Source organism: Pristis pectinata, chromosome 1 (assembly GCF_009764475.1).
Source record: "Pristis pectinata isolate sPriPec2 chromosome 1, sPriPec2.1.pri, whole genome shotgun sequence".
NCBI classification, from domain to species: Eukaryota; Metazoa; Chordata; class Chondrichthyes; order Rhinopristiformes; family Pristidae; genus Pristis; species Pristis pectinata.
In genome coordinates this window covers 84,388,403-84,408,503 of record NC_067405.1, presented here as the reverse complement: position 1 = coordinate 84,408,503, position 20,101 = coordinate 84,388,403, and the positions used below count along the sequence as shown (strand labels likewise).

General features: G+C 49.0%; 1 protein-coding gene and 1 long non-coding RNA gene across 2 annotated transcripts; one reads left to right on the top strand and one right to left on the bottom strand.

Moving 5' to 3' along the window:
• Positions 1-1,316: 1,316 nt before the first annotated feature.
• On the bottom strand, positions 1,317-13,458 carry crip1 (cysteine-rich protein 1). Its single transcript, XM_052017238.1, has 5 exons — positions 13,296-13,458; positions 6,439-6,533; positions 4,735-4,792; positions 3,850-3,896; positions 1,317-1,720 (listed from the first exon to the last, which is right to left on the bottom strand). The coding sequence occupies exons 1-4, from the start codon at positions 13,333-13,335 to the stop codon at positions 3,856-3,858; spliced, it is 234 nt and encodes a 77-aa protein (XP_051873198.1). The 5' UTR covers positions 13,336-13,458; the 3' UTR covers positions 1,317-1,720; positions 3,850-3,855.
• Positions 13,459-13,614: 156 nt separating this feature from the next.
• Positions 13,615-14,920, top strand: LOC127583874 (uncharacterized). The gene is made up of 3 exons (XR_007958344.1): positions 13,615-13,749; positions 14,397-14,475; positions 14,845-14,920. It is a non-coding gene; the product is annotated as an uncharacterized LOC127583874 (long non-coding RNA).
• Positions 14,921-20,101: the final 5,181 nt, after the last annotated feature.

Genomic DNA, 20,101 nt, shown 5'->3' with positions numbered 1-20,101 from the left:
TTCCTGATCAGTCCCCGCCTTTCCAAATGTACACAAATCATATCCTTTGGGATTTTCTCCAGTAATAATCTCTGAGGCTGCCTTTGATATCACAGGGGAACTAGGGATCAAATGCACAGATTTCACCCCCCCGGTAGGTCTCATGCTCTAGGCAGTGTGGATGGTGTCTGTGTTGTGGGGTTGCATGACCAGGAGGAATCCCTGGGCCCACTCTGTGAGGGTGGAGAATCAAGGGGACATGATGGGATTTCTCCTTGAGCCAGCATAGACTTGGTAGGCTGAATGGCCCCCTTGTAGGCAAATCTGAGATGTAAGCTGCTTATAAATGTACAGTGTTTGCTGTAGCTGGAAGTTAAACCACTGTATCAGAGCTGACCACATACAGCCTTCCTCTCCAATCAGATTCCATTACCTGCAGCCCTTTGTCACCTCCACCTCCCAGCCTCTGTCGCTATTCCCACTCCCCCCTCCTCAATCTGCCCATCACCCCTCCTCACCCGGATCCACCCATCACCTGCCAGCTCTTGCTCCACCCCTTCCCCTCACCTCTTTGTACTGGCCATCCCCCCCTCCTTCAACGTGAAATGTCGACTGTCCATTTCCCTCCATAGATGCCGCTTGACCTGACGAGTTCCTCCAGCGCTTCCTGTGTTACTCCGGTTTTCAGCATCTGCAGTCTCGTGTGCCTCCTTCTGGAGTCTTCCGCATAAAATATTCTTTTATGAATATGCAGAGAATGGAGGATGTGGATCATGTGTAAGCAGAAGGGATTTCGTTTAATTTGCCATCATGCCTGACACAGACATGGTGGGCCAAAGGGCCTGTTCCTGTGCTGTACTGCTCTAGGTTCTAAAATCCCTGCCAACGCCGCACACCATACTCAGGGTGTATACCCTTTGGGGATAGCGTTCTCTGGTTGAGATATTAAACTGCGATGTTGTCTGCCTTCTCAGGTAGATGGAAGAGAGCCAAGTGGACTGTTTTGAATACAAATGGAGACCATCTGACCCTTTGCCACATTACATTTGTGCATGAACTGGCTGATACAGCTCCCAATGCACCTCAAAACCAGTTCCCTGTTAGGGAACCACTTCCAAATACATCGAGGTTGTGTAAGGCACCATAGGAATAGAAATTATTTTCTTTTTATATTCTGCCTGAAACTTTCGAGATCATTAGAAAATGCTCAGCAGTCAAACCCATTAGTGGAAGGAGTGTTAGATAACATCGATGGATAAATTGCGCCTCTCAAAGCTGCAAACAAGTTAATACCAGCAGGATCTATTGATCAGAGGGATCACAAGCAGGACATCCACCAGATTTAACCAGGAGTTTATTTTTTAATTTGGAAACAAGCAAATTACAGGAAGTTTATCTTACAAGTTAGTTTGAAGACATTAAGATCAAAACAAGTGCTTTCAGTAGCTCCAGGCTGCCCAGTTAACTCCAGAGGGGAAGGGGGGAGGGTGGGAGAAGAGGGCCAACTTCTACCAGGTCCACTACAACCATGGCTTACTGAACAGGCAAAATTAGCCCTCCTCTCAGACCTCCCACAGGAAGTCAAACTGCTGAGTCTTCGACACTAACTGGTACTCAGTGGGGCTTGGGATCATTGGGACAGGTTGTTCACTCATCACCGCGCCAGGGTCTGGGAGACACTCAAATCCAGTTCATCGTTTGTAAATGCGCTTCCCTCCGCATCCCCGACCTCAGCGTAAACCTGGGGAGGAGAGGGGTTTGGTTAACCTTCTGCTGTGAGAACAATGAAGACAATGCAAAGACAGCAATGATCTCCTGAGCCAGCACTGAGTTAGCAAAAGTGCCTGGGGAGTTTTGGAAATGCAGTGGGGGCCCTCATTAATGTGTCCTCAGAAATGAATATTGTAGAACACAAGATCCAAAGCCCATCCTGCTCCTTAGATCTGCCCCGCCCTGTCTCATATCTCCCCACTGCATTCATATTTCCATCTTGCAAACATCTAACCCTCCAAAATCAAAATCCCACAGCTGTTAGAAATCCTAGATAAAAACAGAAAACCTTGATGACCTTAAACATCAACTGTTCTTCTCCCTACAGATGCTGCCTGACCTGCTAAGTGTTTCCTGTATTTTCTGTTTTCATTAAATATCTAACAGTCCTGATTTAGAAATGTTCCACTGACCCTCTGCCACCTTCCTACCAATTCCGAAACCCACAAAGGGAGGAGGAGGAATGGAGGGAAGGAACTCCTGGTTTCTGCAGCATCTGTGTGAAGGAGATTGCTCTGCATGGCCTGGTCCAATTTCCATCTGTACATCTGCAGTTCAGTGCAGGCTGGTACTCTTCAAGCTAGTGTACTCTCCATCTACGCTAATGCTACAGTAGGATCTTACACAGAGTGGCTTTTCATTCACAGGCTGAGGCACTGCCGACAGGGCTGGCATTTGCTGTCTGTCTCTAACTACCCCAGGGTTGCTATTCCTAACACTGCAGCCCACGCAGTGAAGGTACTGCCACAGTGCTGGGGGAGATTAGGGGCATTATCCAGCAACTGGGGATCACTGGATGGAGCCTCCTGCTCCATCATCACACTGGACTGTATGTGGTTTTGTTCTGTGCTCTGTATCAGAATCTGTTGATGGCAGTAATGACACCCCTGGAGGGAGCTATACAGCACAGAAACAGACCCAAGTGGTCCATGTCGACCAAGATTCCCCCAAGCTAGTCCCATTTTGGCCCATATCCCTCTAAACCTTTCCAATCCACGTGACCTGTCCAAATGTCTTTTAAATGTTGTCAATGTACCTGCCCCAACCACTTCCTCTGGCAGCTCATTCCATGCATGCACCACCCTCTGGATGAAAAAGTTGCCCCTCAGGTCCCTGTCAAATCTTTCCCCTCTCACCTTAAACCCATACTCTCTCGTTCTTGATTCTCCAACCCTGGAGAAAAGACAGAGTGCGTTCACCCTATCTATGACCCTCATGATTTTTACATCTCTATAAGATCACCTCTAAGCTCCTATGCGCTAAGGAATACAATCCAACCTCTCCCTATGTCCTCGAGTCCTGGCAACATTCTCGTAAACCTCTGCACTCTTTCCAGTTTAATGATGTTTTTCCTATAACAGGGTGACCAGAACTGTACACAAAAGGGGTACCAAGTCCTGGTAAATGCCATCCCCCGCCTGGTACCCCACAACCCCAGGGAGTATGAACCAGCCACGTCATGCTATCAGGTGGAAGTTGACCCGAAGACGCACAGACCTCAGCCTCTGCCACCCTACATTCTGGAGGCACCATTATTGTGCATTAGAGTTCCCCTGAATGTTGGAAACTTTTCAACTCCCGCTCCGTCTCCCTCTCCCCCTCCCTCTCCATTCCTTTCCCTATTGCTCCTTTCCACTCCCTCTCCTCTCTACCCCTCTCTTTCCTTCTCCCATACCTCCTGCCCTTCCTCTCCATCCTTCCCCTAAACTCACTTCCTTTCCCCCCTCCTCCTCCTCCCCCCTCTTGTCCTCCTCCCCCACCCCTCTTCTGCCAACAGTGAAGTTTGAGACCTCCTGCTACCGACCCAGCGGCCAATGGGACTCATCCATTCCTGCCTCCTTGTTGAAACCCTCAGGAGTCACACAGCCCAGTGTAGTCCGGAGGAAGGCCACCCCAGCCCCTCCATAACTCAAATCCTCCTTCCCTGATCTCACTGGAGTACAGCTCCCAGCCGCGGCCTCCTCTCCCAGGCCTCTGATTGGTGAGACAATGGGCCACTTCCTGAGCCCACAGCTCCCTGCACCTTGGTCCGAGGGACGGTTTGAAAATCGCAAGGATCGCGGACAAGGAGTGGTGCAAGGCAGGTTTGGCTCCACATACCTGGCTTTATTTGTAGGTGTGGCTCTCAACCCCACCGCGTCCGAATCCTGCAACGACAGAGGATGAGTCATTCAGGAGTCAGGGAGTCTGGGGTTGATCTACCCTGGGGTATTCCCCCACCCCCCCTCCCCCCCTTTCCCCCCCCAAACACTTCACCCACAGGCAGAGCCAGGCATCCAATGACCAGGATCTGTGGGGACTTTGGGGGTGGGGGGTTCCCTGTGCCAAGACCGGGGCCTGAGACACAGCACAGGCGTCTCGCTGCACCCACTGGATGGGATCCCTCCCCGGTACCCCAGAGAATATTTGCCCCCTCTCGCCCACCACCCCTGCTGCTTGAGGGATCTTGCTGTGCAGAGACTGGCTGCCGTGCTTCCTCCACTACAACAGTCCACCACCGGCTGTGAAGCACTTTGGGGGAAAAAGAAAGCCGTATAAACACTGTTCTGTGTTCTTCCTTGACCCTCGCTTGGGATGGGGAGGGAGAATTGCTGGGCACCCATCCATTCCTGGAGCAAGACAAGGGGTGCTGGTAGCGAAAGGCACTCAATTCCTTGACCACGGCCTACACAGGCCCGACTGCGGCCCAGCTCTCCGAGGATCCCAGCTCCGTAACCCCACCGTCTGTGACCCTACTGCACCCTTCCTCTCCGGATCACCGGAGAGCAGGAAGACTTTTCCCTTCACCCCGCGCCCCTCCCCTGCCCCCACTTCCTACATCCGAGTGGCACAAGGAAGAGTGTCCAGGAGATTTAACCCTCTCTGTGCTGGTGCACGTGGGGTGTCCCAGCTGCAGCATGTCAGGGTGGTTAAAGCTTGCCCCACCTGCCCCTGCAGCCTAACCCACAGTTAGCCCCAGGTTGGGACTTTGAGCAGAGGGCTTACCTTTGGGTCCAAAGAGGGATGCGTGGCAGGGTCTGGTACAGTACGGCAACCCGTCATGCTGCGAGAAGAACAGGAGAAGTCAGCTGCAAGCATCTCCCCATGTGAGAAAGCCTGCGGTGGGACACAGGGCTCCCACAACTGCCGCCGCTGAGGCCCAGGGGCAGGGGCGATGGTCTAACCTGCACGCCGTGCACGCTGCACAGGACTTGTGGGTAATCAGTCCGAGCCAAACCCGGGTGGGAAGGGGCGATTCCCCATGTGCTCTCCTGGGGGCTTTCCCCGCCAGTCTTACCACAGGGGCTTCACAGAAAGGTTCCTCCACCCTCTCCCCAAGAGGCGGATGGACTCAGGCAGCACGGAAACAGGCCCTTCGGCCCACTGAGCCAATCCCACTTGTTTACATCAATCCCACGGCATTCTGCCACACTCCCAGGAGGGATCGGGCAGGCTGGCTCTGTTTCCTCTGCAGCGAAGGAGGCCGAGAGGTGACGCAATAGTGGTGTATAAAATTATGAGAGGCATAGACAGGGTAGACGGCCAGTGTCTGTTCCCCATGGTAGTGGATGTCTAACATCAGAGGGCACAGGTTTAATGTGAGAGGGAGGAGGTTTAAAGGTGGGGGTCTGAGGGGTAAATTTCTCCCCACACAGAGCGCAGTTGGTATCTGGAATTAGCTGCCAGAGGAGGTGGTGGAGGCAGGAACAGTAACAGCTCGAAGCCCGCACTCCCGCTGTAACTCCCTGAAGCTCGCGAGCTGCGAGGGCTGCAGCTCCCATGGGCAGGGTTGGTCCCTGGGTGTAGACAGACTGCACAGTGCGACTGAGCTGCCAGCCCATCACCTCTGACGGAGGTGCAGAAAACATGATGCCGGCATAGTGGCGCAGCTGGTAGAGCTGCTGCCTCACAGTCCCGGTGACTTGGGTTTGATCCTGACCTTGGGTGCTGTCTGTGTGCGGAGTTTGCATGTTCTCCCTGTGACCACATGGGTTTCCCCTGGGTGTCCCACTTTCCTCCCACATCCCAAATGTGCAGGTCTTTGGGAGTGTTTGATGGCTCTGGGCCTGTACTCAATGGAGAAAGATGAGGGGGAGAATGGGGAAGGAACTCACTGAAACCTACCAGATACTGCAAGGCCTGGATAGAGTGGACGTGAAGAGGATGCTTCCATTAGTAGGAGAGTCTCGGATCAGAGGGCACAGCCTCAGAATAAAGAGACCCCTTTAAAACTGAGATGAGGAGGAATTTCTTCAGCCAGAAGGTGGTGAATCTGTGGAATTTGTTGCCACAGAGGGCTGTGGATGCCAAGTCATTGAGTGTATTTAAGGCAGAGATTGATAGGTTCTTGACTGGTGGGGGGGGGGGGGGGGGGGGGGTTAATGGTTACATGGAGAAGGGGGGAGAATAGGGTTGAAAAAAAAAATCGGCCATGATTGAATGACGGAGCAGACTCGATGGGCCGAATGGCCTAATTCTGCTCTTATATCTTATGGTCTATCTCATGGGTTGGTTGGTTAATTGGCCGCTGTGACTTGCTCCTGGTGTGTGGATGAGGGGTAGAATCTTGGGGGGAGTCAATGGGAATGTAATTGATGGGATTGCTTTGAGAGCCAGCATAGACTCAATGGGCTGGATGGTCTCTTTGAATGTCGCAAGTACAGAAAGAAAGAAGATGTAAAATATGGGCGATGAGTAAAACCAGCTCACCTCCGAGATGGCACCGGCATCCAGTGTTTTGCTGCATTTTGTACACTTCAGGCAGGGTTTGTGCCAATCCTTGCCCAGGGCTGTTACCCTCTCAGCTGCAAAAGATGACTGCAATGAAACACTCTGCACAAGACTATGGTCGCCCTTCAGAACAGGACCCGCCAGCCCGGCACAACAAGATCGGAGTTATCGACCACGGTCAGCGCCTCTCGGAGAGCATCGGGAGCTTCTGATACCTCCCCCAGCACCTGTGTCCGAGGGAGATGCTTCAGGGGTCCGACGGGAAGCTGGGGGGTTGGTGTCACTCTCACCTAACCTGCTGCCGGGAAACAAAACCTTGTGCCCCATTGCCAACTTGCCTGACCAGCTGAGTGGTTTGTTTAACGTGTTTCCTCCTCTCCTGATCTTTGGTGGTCACAAACACCCCCACCTTGTTTCTGGGCTTTCAAGTGCAAGGACAGTCAGGCTATTCAACTGTGGACGGGATCACACTGACCCAGACTGGTTCCCAGCAAGTTCTGGGCATTGCCCAAAAATTGAGAATCAGGGATTAGATTAGAGCAACACACACTGGAGGAACTCAGCGGGTCAGGCAGCATCCATGGAGGGAAATAAACAGTCGACGTTTCCAGTCGAGACCCTTCATCAGGACTGGAATGGAAGAGGGCAGAAGCCAGAATAAAAAAGTGGGGGGAGGAGCACAAGCTGGCAGGTGAGAAGCGAGTCCAGGTGAGGGCGGGGGGGGGGGGGAAGTTAGGGAGGTGGGAAGGTAGGTGGGTGGGAGAGGAGGGATGAAAGGGGGTGATGTGAGAAGCTGGGAGGTGATTGGTGGAAGAGGCAAATGGCTGAAGAAGGAGGAATCCAATAGGAGAGGGCAGTAGACCATGGAATAAAGGGAAGGAGGTGGGGAACCAGAGGGAGGTGATGGGCAGGTCGTGAGGTTGGGAGAGGCGAAAGAGAAGGTGAGGGGGACACGGGAATGAGGGAAAACGGGGGGGGGGGGCAGGAAGAAGGGGAAAACAGAGGGGAGGTGTTACCGGAAGTTAGAGAAATAGATGTTGATGCCGTCAGGTTGGAGACTACCAAGATGGAATATGAGGTGTTACTCCACCAACCTGCATCTGGCCTCAAAGTGGCAGCAGAGGAGGCTGTGGATAGACATGTCAGTATGGGAATGGGAAGTGGAATTGAAGTGGGTGGCCACTGGGACATCCTGGCTGTTGTGGTGGATGGAGTGAAGGTGCTCGATGAAGTGATCACCCAATCTGTGTCGGGTCTCACCGATGTAGAGGCGGCCGCACTGGGAGCACCAGATGCAATAAATGACACCCTCAGATTCACAGGTGAAGCACTGCCTCACCTGGAAGGACTGTCTAGGGCCCTGAATGGTGGTGAGGGAGGAGGTGTAGGGACAGGTGTAGCACTTTGCACAGTTGCAGGGATAAGTGCCGGGAGGTTGATCAGTGGGGAGGGACAAGTGGACAAGGGAGTTGCAGAGATAGCAATCCCTGTGGGAAGCGAGGGACGGGGGGGGGGGGGGGGGGGGGCGAAGCGGGTAAGGGGAAGATCTGCCTGGTGGTGGGATCCCATTGGAGATGGTGGAGGTTGCGGAGAATGATGTGTTGGATGCGGAGGCTCATGGGGTGGTGGTGAGGACAAGGGGAACCCTGTCCCTGTTATGACAGGGGGATGGGGTGAGGGCAGATGTGTGGGAAATGCAGGTGATGCTTCTTGTGTCAGGGATTGGATTAGATCCCCTCTCTGCACTTCTGTCTGTACTTCTGTCTGTCTCTCTCCCCCTCTCACTGTCTATCTGTCTCTCTCTGTCCATATCTGCCTCTCCCCATCTGTCTCTCTGCCTCCCGCCATCTCTCTCTTTTCCCATCCTACTCCCCGTCTCTCTCTCTCTTCCCCCTCTCCCCCATCTGTCTGTCTCGCTCTCAAAAACACCATTTACATAACATCTTTAACATAGATCATTGTGCTTCACAGAACATTATTGGACGAAAACAATTTAATGCTGAGCCAGAGAGAGAGATATTGGGGCAGAAAAACAAAAACAGCAGGAATACTGAAATAAAAACAAAAACAGGAAATGCTGGAAGCTCTCGGCAAGTCAGGCAGCATCTGCGGAGAGACAAACAGAGTTAATTTTTCAGGTTGATCAAAGTTCAATTCTAGCGAAGGGTCTCTGGGCTGATGCCACAACTGTGTGTCCACAGATGCTGCCTGACCTGCTGAGACACCAGGACAAATGCCCAGAAGCATGGTCAAAGAGGGAGGGTAGAAGGTGCGTCTTAAAGGTGGAGAGGCAGTCGCAGAGCTCAGGACCTTAACTGCCGACAGCGTGTTCAGCAACAGGTCAGCAAACAAAAACTGGGATAACCCGGGAGAATGGATCAGGAATACGCCTGCCCTTATTATCCACTGATCCGTGATCTCACAAGATTAGCCCCAGGCCCTATTGATTTTTTTTGGAATATACCTACACACTGAGGAACCAATCATTGCCCATATAAATAGAGAACAGTTTCCAGACCACTTGTGTCAAGTGGCTCCCTACACTGGGATGTTCCAGTGGAGAGTGGTCTCCTACACACAGCCACATCTTGTGATTTCAAGACCCATCACTGCTTGCAAGTTTCACCGGAAGTAGTTTGTTAAGTCAGATCATTTGGTATTTAAATATTTTAATAGAAGATAAGAAGATTTCTTTATTAGTCACATGTACATCGAAACACACAGTGAAATGCATCTTTTGTGTAGAGTGTTCTGGGGGCAGCCCACAAGTGTCGCCACTCTTCCAGCGCCAACATAACATGCTCGTAACTTCCTAACCCATACGTCTTTGGAATATGGGACGAAATCGATGCACCTGGAGGAAACCAATGCAGACACAGGGAGAACGTACAAACTCCTTACAGACAGTGGCAGGAATTGAACCCGAGTCACTGGCGCTGTAATAGCGTTATGCTAACAGCTACACTACCGTGCCTGCCCAGATACAAATCAATATCTGTATTAATGCTTTTAGAACACTATAGGATATATTTGAGGTTTTGTTGAGGTTGTCTTGAGTAAGGAGAGGGCCTTAGTGGTATCTGTCCTTTTGTTTCTTGCAGGAAGTCCCTGCCCTATCCCTTGTAGATAAGGAGGAGTCAATGATTGCAGGGCTAGAGAAGATTAGAGAGAAATGGGAGGGTGAGGAATCTGCAGGTCATGAGTGGGACAGATTTCCTGGCTGATGTCGGTGGTCCCACCAAGATTCCAACAGCTGTTGAATAGTAGCAGGGCAGCCATAGTAAACACATGTGTGGGCACAAGTGTGCATTCTCACAGTTTGTACATCTGAGTAACAACTGTGTGCGAGGTGCCCAGCTGTCCAGGTTATTTAGGCACAAAATTTAACATTTTAAAAATCCCACTCTGAATCCAGTCCTCCTTCCATCTGTTTCCTCTTTCTCAACCTGACTTGAACTTAACAATAGATAAATTTTGTCTCACCTGAACTCATCTATCACCTGCCTGCGTGTGCCCCTCCCCCTCCTCCTCCTCCACCACCTTATTCTGGCTTCTGCCCTCTTCCTTTCCAGTCCTGATGAAGGGTCTTGGCCTGAAACATCGGCTGTTTATTTCCCTCCATGGATGCTGCCTGACCTGCTGAGTTCCTCCAGCACTTTTTGTGTATTGCTCCAGATTCCAGCATCTGCAGAATTTCTTGTGTCTTCATAAATTTTGTCTTCTGGCATTTTCTGCATTTATTTCAGATTTCCAGCATCTGCAGGATTTTCTCCCCCCTCCCCATTAAACTGAATTTTCCCTCTTTCCCCACCGCCAGGTTCTTCCTCAGTCCTTGAGGGGATGGGCTGCAGGCCGTTAAGGTCTGACAGGCGCAACAAGTTCCAGGACAAAAGATTCGCGAGTTGTGGGTTGCAAGACTAGTCTAACAGCACACTGTTACTGCCTACTCCTGCCAGGTACAAGAGCTGTCTGAGCACAGGACATTCTTCCGGCAGTACACCTTCCCCGAGGCCCCTGCTGTAGTTTGTAATGTAGACACGTGGATCGGGAGCAGGAGAAGGCCGCAGTCCCTCTATTCCACTCTGCTGTTTAATAACTCCACAGCTGATCTGATTGCAACCTCAAACCTTTGCTACAACTTGCCTGCATCAGCCTGTCTCCCCCTCGCTAATCAAGATTCCATTGACCTCCGCCTTCAGAATATTCAGAGACCCTGCTTCTACTCCCCTTCGAGAGAGTTCCAAAGACTCTACCAGCCTCAGAAAAAATTTCACCCCATCTCTGCCTGAACTGGACAACCCCGTATTTTTTAAACAGTGAGCCCCTAGTTCTAGATTCTCCAACAAGACGAAACATTCTCTCCACATCCACCTGTCGAGTCTCCTCAGGATTTTAGGTTTCATTTAAATCTCCTTTCATTCTTCTGATGCTTAGCAAATCACAGAAACCAGCCTCCCCTCCACTGACTCTGTCTACACTTGTCGCTGCCTCGGTAAAGCAGCCAACATAATCAAAGGCCCCACCCACCCCAGACATTCTGTCTTCTCTTCCATCCCATCGGGCAGAAGATACAAAAGCCCAAAAGCACGTACCACCAGGCTCAAGGACAGCTTCTATCCCACTGTTACAACACTACTGAATAGTTCCCTAGTACGAAAAGATAGACTCTTGACCTCAAAATCTACCTCATTATGGCCTTGGACCCTATTGTCTGCCTGCACCGCACTTTCTCTGTAACTGTAACACTTTATTCTGCATTTTTTAAAAATTGATTTTCCCTTGTACTGATGTGATGAAATGATCTGTACAGATGGCATGCAAAACAAAGTTTTTCACTGTACCTTGGTACAGGTGACAATAGTAAACCAATTTTCACCTACATGACTGTGATGCTGCTGCAAGCAAGTTTTTCATTGTACCCATACTTCTCCGTACTTGTGCACATCTCAGTAAAGTCAACTTGACATTCTTCTAAATACCAATGACACAAGTCTATCCTGTCCACCCTTTTCTTATAAAACAGCCTGTTCGTTCCAAGTGCCTCTGTACTCCTTCCAACACATTAATATCCTTCCCTAATTAAGGAGACCAGTACTGTACAGCATACTCCAGCTGGGGTCTCGCCAGTGGTCTGTAGTGATGCAGAACCTCCGTCCTACTGTATTCAGTTTCCCCAGCAATAAACTACAACATTCCACCAGCTTTCCTAATTACTTGCTGTGTCCACAGCCAGCTCTTCGCAAATTGCACAGTAAGCCACCCACATCTCAGAACTCTGCAATCTCTCAACATTCAGATAGTATGCTTTTTATTTTAAATGTTTCCTGCCTAAACACACAATTTCACATTTTCCCACCTTACACTCCATTTGCCTGTTCTTTGCCCACTCCTTTGTAGCCTCCTTTTCTCTACACAACTTCCAATCTTATTGTGGCAACAGCAAACATAAGCAACCACACCCTCAGAAAAATAATTCACCTCATCTCTGCTCCAACCCTGTATTTTTAAACGATGAGCCCCTCGTTCTAGATTCTCCAACAAGACGAAACACTTGGTGCCTTCAACCAAGTCATTTACATAAGTTGTCAAAGACTTAAGGCCTCAGCACAAATCATTACATGTTACCAAACAGAAAAAGACTCATTTATGCCTGGACTTCCTGATAGCCAGTGCATGACAGTGTGTTATCTCCTACACCCTGGGCTTTTCTCATCCCTTTGATGTGACACCTTATCAAACGCTTTCTGGAAATCTTAGTCCTCCAAAGAACCAATACATTGGTTAAACTTGATTTCATTTTCACAAAACCATATTGTCTTTACCTGGTTACTTTGATTTTTTTTTGCAAACTGCACTGCTACAATGTCTTCAATGGCAGCTTCTAACATTTCCCCTATGACAGATGTGAAGCTAACTGGCCTGTGGTTTCCTGCTTTCTGCCTCCCTCCCATTTTGAATAAAAGAGTTACATTAGCTATTTTCCAGCACAATGGAAGCTTCCCTGAATCCAGCGAATTTTGGGAAATTAAAACGCATCGTCTATCTCGCTCGCCGCCACTTTTAAGATCCTCGGGTGAATTCCTTCAGGACCTGGTGATTTGTCCACCTGTGCCTCCATTAGATTGTTCAGTACCATTGCCCCAGTGATCACAATTTCTCCAAATTTGCCCTCCCTTACAAACTTATTTCAAACTAATTCTTTGCTTGTATGTTGCCTGTTAATTCATCCACAGACTTGTTTTCCATTATTAATTCCCCAGACTCATTTCTCTACATTGACTTTATTAACTTACTTTTTAAAAAAAGATATCCATAAAAACTCTTGTCTCTACATATCTGGCTGATCTTTCTTGTTGCACTTTCAGTCACTCTTTTTCTGTCTAACTTTCTGTCACTCATTTTTGCACTTTTATTATCAGAATAAGAATCTACAGCACTAACTGAAAAAAAGCACCAGCTCTCACATTCAATACGAGACCGTTGTGACTAAATCTTAATCAGCAAGTAGCAATTCAAGCAATTCAAGAACACGCCCCACCATTTGAACTTATAGAGAAACAACTGCTTCCCCAAACTGCACTAAATAAAAATGCAAGATCCTGGCATCAAAGATCAGAAAACTAGGCTGGGTACTTAAGGCAAAGAGGGGTAATTTTAAACAAAAACATTTAACAGGCAATAAACCGATACCGCGGAAGAGATGCGATAACATCTGAGATAGGCGGAGAATGTCAGAAGCTCTGAAAACTTTACTTTAAGTAACGAGTTTGACTCCTACGTACGGCGCCCTCCTGCTACCTGTGCTGCAATGTTACAGGGAATGTGGGCTTGCTTACCGAAATACACCTCTTTGTTACACTTGGGACACTTAGGCATGTTTGGTTCAGGAACCGCTCTGTCCAATAGCAGGAACCCTCGCTCACCAAGGCACCTGCGGGCTGGGCTCCCAGTTTATATAGGAGCTCTGCACACGGTGAACGGGGCTAGTCCGAAGTGCGCACGGAGCAGCCGCCGGGGCTTCGCAGCCCGGCCCACGCCTTGGGGCGTTGTCGGGGGGAAGTGGTTTGTAGTGCTTCGGCATGCATTGGAGCGTTGGAAGCTGTTTACCAGATGATTGTTGACTTCTTTTGCAAACAAGAGAGAGAGAAAGAGAGCGGCGAGTCTCTCTCTTTCCGAGTTTAGCAGAGTGAGAGGTGGTTTCCTCCACCCACAAGTCCTACAGGGAGAGGAAGGCTGAGGGTCTCAGAACAAGGAGGGGACTGAGGCAAGGGGAAACTCCTTTACGCAAAGGTGAATGGTGCCCGTCCCACCTGCTGAATCCTTGGCCGATACAAAATGTTACAACTGTACAAGACGTTGCCGAGACCACACTTGGCGTATTGGGCGCAGTTCAGGTCGCCCACCGATAGGAAGGGTGTCATTAAGCTGGAAGTGCTGCAGAAAAGATTCACAAGAATGTCACTGGGACCGGAGGGCTTGGGTTGTAAGGAGAGGTTGGATGGCCTGGGACTTTACCCAGAGGGTAGGAGGCTGAGGGGTGACCTTAGATCCATAACATCATGAGAGGCAGAAGTAAGGTGGTCAGTCTTTTCCCCAGGGTAGAGGGTGTAGATTTAAGTTGAAGGGGGGAAAGATTTAAAGGGATCTGTGGGGCAACTTATTCCCACAGAAGGTGGTGGGTACATGGAATGAGCTGCCAGAGGAAGTGGTTGAGGCAGGAACAATAACAATGTTTGGAAGATATTTGGACAGGTACACTGATAGAAAAGGTTTAGAGGGATATGGGTCAAATGCAAACAAATGTGAACTAGCTCAGGTAGGTACCTTGGTCAGCATGGATGAGTTGGGCTGAAGGGCCTGTTTCTGTGCTATATAACTCTATGACCTGATGACACAGAATAACTTTGAAGTAATGTCTAATCTCTGATTTTTTTCAGGAAGATCTGTCTTCTCAAGTTCTCCCCTCTTATTGCCAGGTCAATTCTGGCCTTAACATTGTGTTTTCCTCTATTCTGGGTAGGTTTTCTGTTACGTTGTGGTGGGGCTGCACACTCTGTTCTGATTTTTGCTTCAATAAACAGTTAAATGCTCTGTAGTAAACAGACACTTAGGGCAATAAAAGGCGATAACATTTTTGGAGCTCTCACACTGTACAAGGGTTAACTTTGGAACCTGCTTTGTCAATCACTTTGTTTTTCAGAGGGAGTGTGTGAGGTGAAAAGTACAGATGGGTTTACGGGGAGACAGAAGTGAGAGAAGGCATTGGAGGGTTTCACAGAGGTGGAGGAGGAAAGACTGGAGCATAGCATAGACTGGTTGGGCAGAGTGGCCTGTTCTTTCACTGTATATACTACATAATGCTTTGCTTCTGTTGCCTGGGAACAGGAAGAGAACAATTAGCTCACACAACATGTTGATGAACCCCTCATGACATCAAGGGCGGCAAAAGAAGCTGACACAGATTCTGCAGATACTGGAATCTGGAGCAACACACACACAAAACGCTGGAAAAACTCAGCAGGTCAGGCAGCATCCATGGAGGGAAATAAACAGGCGACATTTTGGGCCAAGACCCTTCATCAGGACTGGAAAGGATGAGGGCAGCAGCCAGATTAAAAGGGGAGGGGGAGGAGCACAAGCTGGCAGGTAATAGGTGAGTCCAGGTGAGGGGGGGGGGAAGGTAGGTGGGTGGGGGAGGGGGGATGAAAGGGAGTGATGTGAGAAGCTGGGAGGTGATTGGTGGAAGAGGCAAAGGGCTGAAGAAGAAGGAATCCAATAGGAGAGGACAGTAGACCATGGAATAAAGGGAAGGAGGTGGGGAATAGATGGGCAGGTCCTGAGGGCGGGGGAAAGAGAAGGGACGGGGGGGCCACAAGAATGAGGGAAGACAAAGTGGGGGGGGGGGGGGGAAGAGGGGACGGGGTTACCAGAAGTTAGAGAAATTGATGTTGATGCCGTCAGGTTGGAGACTACCAAGGCGGAATATGAGGTGTTGTTCCTCCAACCTGTGTCTGGCCTCAATGTGGCAGTAGAGGAGGCCGTGGATAGACATGTCAGTATGGGAATGGGAAGTGGAATTGAAGTGGGTGGCCACCGGGAGATCCTGGCTGTTGCGGCAGACGGACCTAAGGTGCTCAACAAAGCGATTTCCCCCAATCTTCGTCGGGTCTCACCGATTTAGAGGAGGCCACACAGGGAGCACCAGATGCAATAAATGACACCCTCAGATTCACAGGTGAAGCATTCACGTGGAAGGACTGTCTAGGGCCCTGAGTGGTGGTGAGGGAGGAGGTGTAGGGGCAGGTGTAACACTTTGCACGGTTGCAGGAATAAGTGCTGGGAGGGTCATCAGTGGGGAGGGACAAGGGAGTCACAGAGAGAGTGATCCCTGCTGAAAGGGGGTGGAGGGGAAGATGTGCCTGGTGATGGGATCCTGTTGGAAGTGGCAGAAGTCACAGAGAGTGATGTGTTGGATGTGGAGGCTCGTGGGGTGCTAGGTGAGGATAAGGGGAACCCTATACCTGTTATGCTGGGAAGAGGGGCAGGGCGGTGAGGGCAGACATGTGGGAAATGGAGGAGATGCAGGTGAGGGCTGCTTGACGGTGGTGGAAGGGAAACTCCGGTTACTGAAAAAAGAGGACATCTCAGATGTACTGAAAAAAGAGGAAGCTGACTCAGCTCTGTAATCTGAAATCTTGTGCTTCAGATCCATCTGCACCTCTGGCCAACCCGTTCCATTCTGCGACAACTCTGCTCGACAATGTCAGCAAAGAAAAGAGCTGGTCATTGACTTCAGGAAAGGAGTGGTGCAAACACTCCTGTTTACTTCAATGGTGGTGAGGTTGAGAGGGTTGAAAGCTTCCTAGGAGTGAATAATAACCTGTCCTGGCCCAACCACGAAGACACCGTGGTCAAAAAAGTGCACCAGCACCTCTACCTCCTCATGAGACTAAAAATCCAGCTGTCCTGTTGACCCTCACCAACTTTTATCGATGCACCACAGAAAGCATCCTATCCGGATGCATCACGGTTTGGTATGGCAACTGCACCGCCTGTGACTGCAAGAAACTGCAGAGAGTTGTGGACACAGCTCAGCACATCACCAAAACCAACCTCCCCTCCATGGACTCTGTCTGCACTTCTCACTGCCTCGGTAAAGCAGCCAGTATAATCAAAGACCCCACCTATCCCAGACATTCTCTCTTCTTCCCCCTCCCATTGAGCAGAAGATACAAAAGCCCGAAATTATGTACCACCAGGCTCAAGGACAGCTTCTATCCTGCTGTTATGAGTATTGAAAGGTCAGCTAGTACAATAAGATGGACTCTTGACCTGACAATCTACCTTGTTATGGCCTTGCACATTATTGTCTGCCTGCACTGCACTTTCTCTGTAACTGTAACACTTTATTCTGCATTCTGTTATCGTTTTCCCTTGAACTACCTCAATGCACCGATGTGATGAAATTATCTGTATGGGTGGCATGCAAAACAAAGTTTTTCACTGTACCTCAGTACATGTGGCAATAATAAACCAATTTACCAATATGGAAAATTACCAGGAATGTCTTGTCCTCAAAGAGCAGGAGAAATCCAGTCTGGCCAATCACTGACCCACCCAGTGATCCTCTATCATCAGTGATGCGGGGTGTGTTGTAAGTGCTGTCAGACTGTCCTGACCAATCACGTCTCACTGACACACCAGGACCATTATGTCAGACCTCATCATAGCCTTGGGCTAATCATGGAGCAGAGCTCGGTTCCATTGGTGAGGTGAGAGTGACTGCCGTTGGCATGGTAACGTCTCATGGAGTATGGCACCAAGATATACAGGTACATAGATCCCTGAAGGTGGCAGAACAGGTAGACGGGGGTGAAGAAAGCATCTGGCACACATGAGTACAGGGGTTGGGACATCATGCTCCAAGTGTACAAGTGGTTAGTGAGACCACACTTGGAGTATTGTGTGTAGTTCTAGTCACCCGGCTACAGGAAGGATGTGATTAAGCCGGAGTGGGTGCAGAAAAGCTTCATGAGGATGTTACTGGGACTGGAGGGCTTGTGTTATAAGGGGAGGCTGGGTAGGCCTTGGAGCATCCGAGGCTGAGTGGTGACCTTATAGAGGTGTGTAAAATCATGAGGAGCATGGGAACTCCAATTCACAGAAACACAAGAGGCTACAGAGAGTGGTGAACTCAGCCAGTTCCATCGTGGGTACAGCTCTCCCCACCATCGAGGACATCTACAAGAGGTGATGTCTCAGGAAGGCAACATCCATCATCAGGGACCCCCAACACCCAGGCCATGCCCTCTTCTCGATGCTGCCATTGGGCAAGAGGTACAGCAGCCTGACGACCCACACTTCAAGGTTCAACAACAGCTTCTTCCCCACTGCCATCAGGTTCTTCAACCAACCTGAAAAACCCTAATTCTACCTCGGGCTATGTTTCGCTCAACTTGCATGAATGTAGTTATGTTTATTTTTGTTTATCGTGTCGCGTAAATTATGTATAATTTATGTCAATTTAAGTTTGTAATGAATTGTGTTGCTGGTACGAAAAGCTAATTTTCATGGCATTTATACCCTGGGTATGTATGCCCATGACAATAAACTTTAAACCTGAAACTTGAGTAAGCAACCAGTGAAGCATTATTTTAATCTAATACTGTGTAATGAGAATGGGTTAATTAATAATCTGGTATTTAGAGGCCTTCAGGGAGGAGTGATCATAATATTGTTGTGCGACTGTGCTGCTGTCTCACAGCTACAGCAACCGAAGTTCAATCCTGACCTTGGGTACTGTCGGTGTGGAGTTTGCACGTTCTCCCTGTGAGTGCGTGGGTTTCCCCCGGGTGCTCCAGTTTCCTCTCTCAACCCAGAGACCTGCTGCTAGGTTTAGTGACTTCTGTAGATTACCCCCAATGTAGGTGGGTGGTGGGAGGAGAGAGTCGAGGAGCATGTGAAAGCAAATACAGGGAAACAAGTGGGGGAAGGGAACTGATGGGTTGCTCTGAGAGTCGGCAGTGATGGCGAGTGGAATTGGCCTCCTCCTAGCTTATAAGATGGACCCCTGTGTAAAGATTGATAATAACTTTGTTTCAATCCTAAATCTAAACAAAGCAAACTACAAAGGTATGAGCCATGTTGGTGAGGGTATGTTGGGAAACCTCATTAATGGGTGACACACAAGCAATGGCTAACATTTGTGGAATTAATACATACTGTAGATTGCAGCAAATAGACATCCTTTTAACGCACCAATCCCAACAGGGAAAAGGTCCGAATGAGGCTAAGAAGAGTCATGTAGGATCAAAGGAGATGTTGCCAGAAGGAGCGGTAACCCTGAAGATTTAGGAAGTTTCAGAATCCAGCTGAAAAAGGACCAAGAAAGGAGTACATGAGAGTGGTCTAGTGAGGGGCATAAAGATAGATTGTAAATGCTTCTGAAGATAGGTAAAAGGAAAAGGATTAGCCAAACTTGATGAAGCTGGAAAAAGTGCAAAGAAGATTTATGAGAATGTTGCCAGGACTCGAGGGCTTGAGTTATAGGGAGAGGTTGGGCAGGCTAGGACTTTATTCCTTGGAGCACAGGAGATATGAGGGGCAACCTTATAGAAGAGTATAAAATCATAAGGGGCATAGATATGGTGAATGCACAGTCTTTTTCCCAGGGAAGGGAATGCACAACTAGAGGGCATAGGTTTAAGAGGAGAGGGGAAAGACTTAAAGGGGACCTGAGGAATAACTTTACACAGAAATTGGTGTGTACATGGAACAAGCTGCCAGAGGAACTAGTTGAGGCAGGTACAATAACAACATTTAAAAGACACTTGGACAGGTAAATGGATAGGAAAGGTTTAGAGGAAAATGGGCCTAACACAGGTAAATGGGACTAGCTCAGGTAGGCATCCACGAGTTGGGCTGAAGGACCTGCTTCCATGCTGTATGACTCTAAATGTGGATCCTTGACAGAGTGAAGCAGGAGAAATTATATTGGAGTACAAAGAAATGGCAGAAATTTAAACAAATACTTCACAAAAGAAGATGCAGAGGACTGCGAGAAATAATGGAGAGTAAGTCCAGGTGATTGAGAGGAGTGAAGTTTTGGACTGCAGGAAGATACTGATTATTGGTAGTCTGATTAGTTGGGTAAATAGTAGCAAATGGAATGTAAAGTGTGAGGTAATGCATCTGAGGAGGTAAATTGTTTTTTTATTGTCAGATGTACCAAGGTACAGCGAAAAACTTTGTTTTGCATGACATCAATACAGATCATTTCATCACGTCAGTGCATTGAGGCAGTACAAGGGAAAACAATAACAGAGTGCAGAATAAAGTGTTACAGTTACAGAGAAAGTGCAGTGCAGGCAGACAATAAGGTGCAAGGGCCATAACGAGGTAGATTGTGAGGTTAAGAGTCCATTTTATCGTACTAGGGAACTGTTCAATAGTCTTATAACAGTGGGATAGAAGCTGTCCTTGAGTCTGGTGGTAAGTGCTTTCAGGCTTTTGTATCTTCTGCCTGATGGGAGGGGAGAGGAGAGAATGTCTGGGGTGGGTGGGGTCTTTGATAATGTTGGCTGCTTTACCAAGGCAGCGAGAGGTGTAGACAGTGTTCATGAGGGGAGCTGTTTCAACCAGG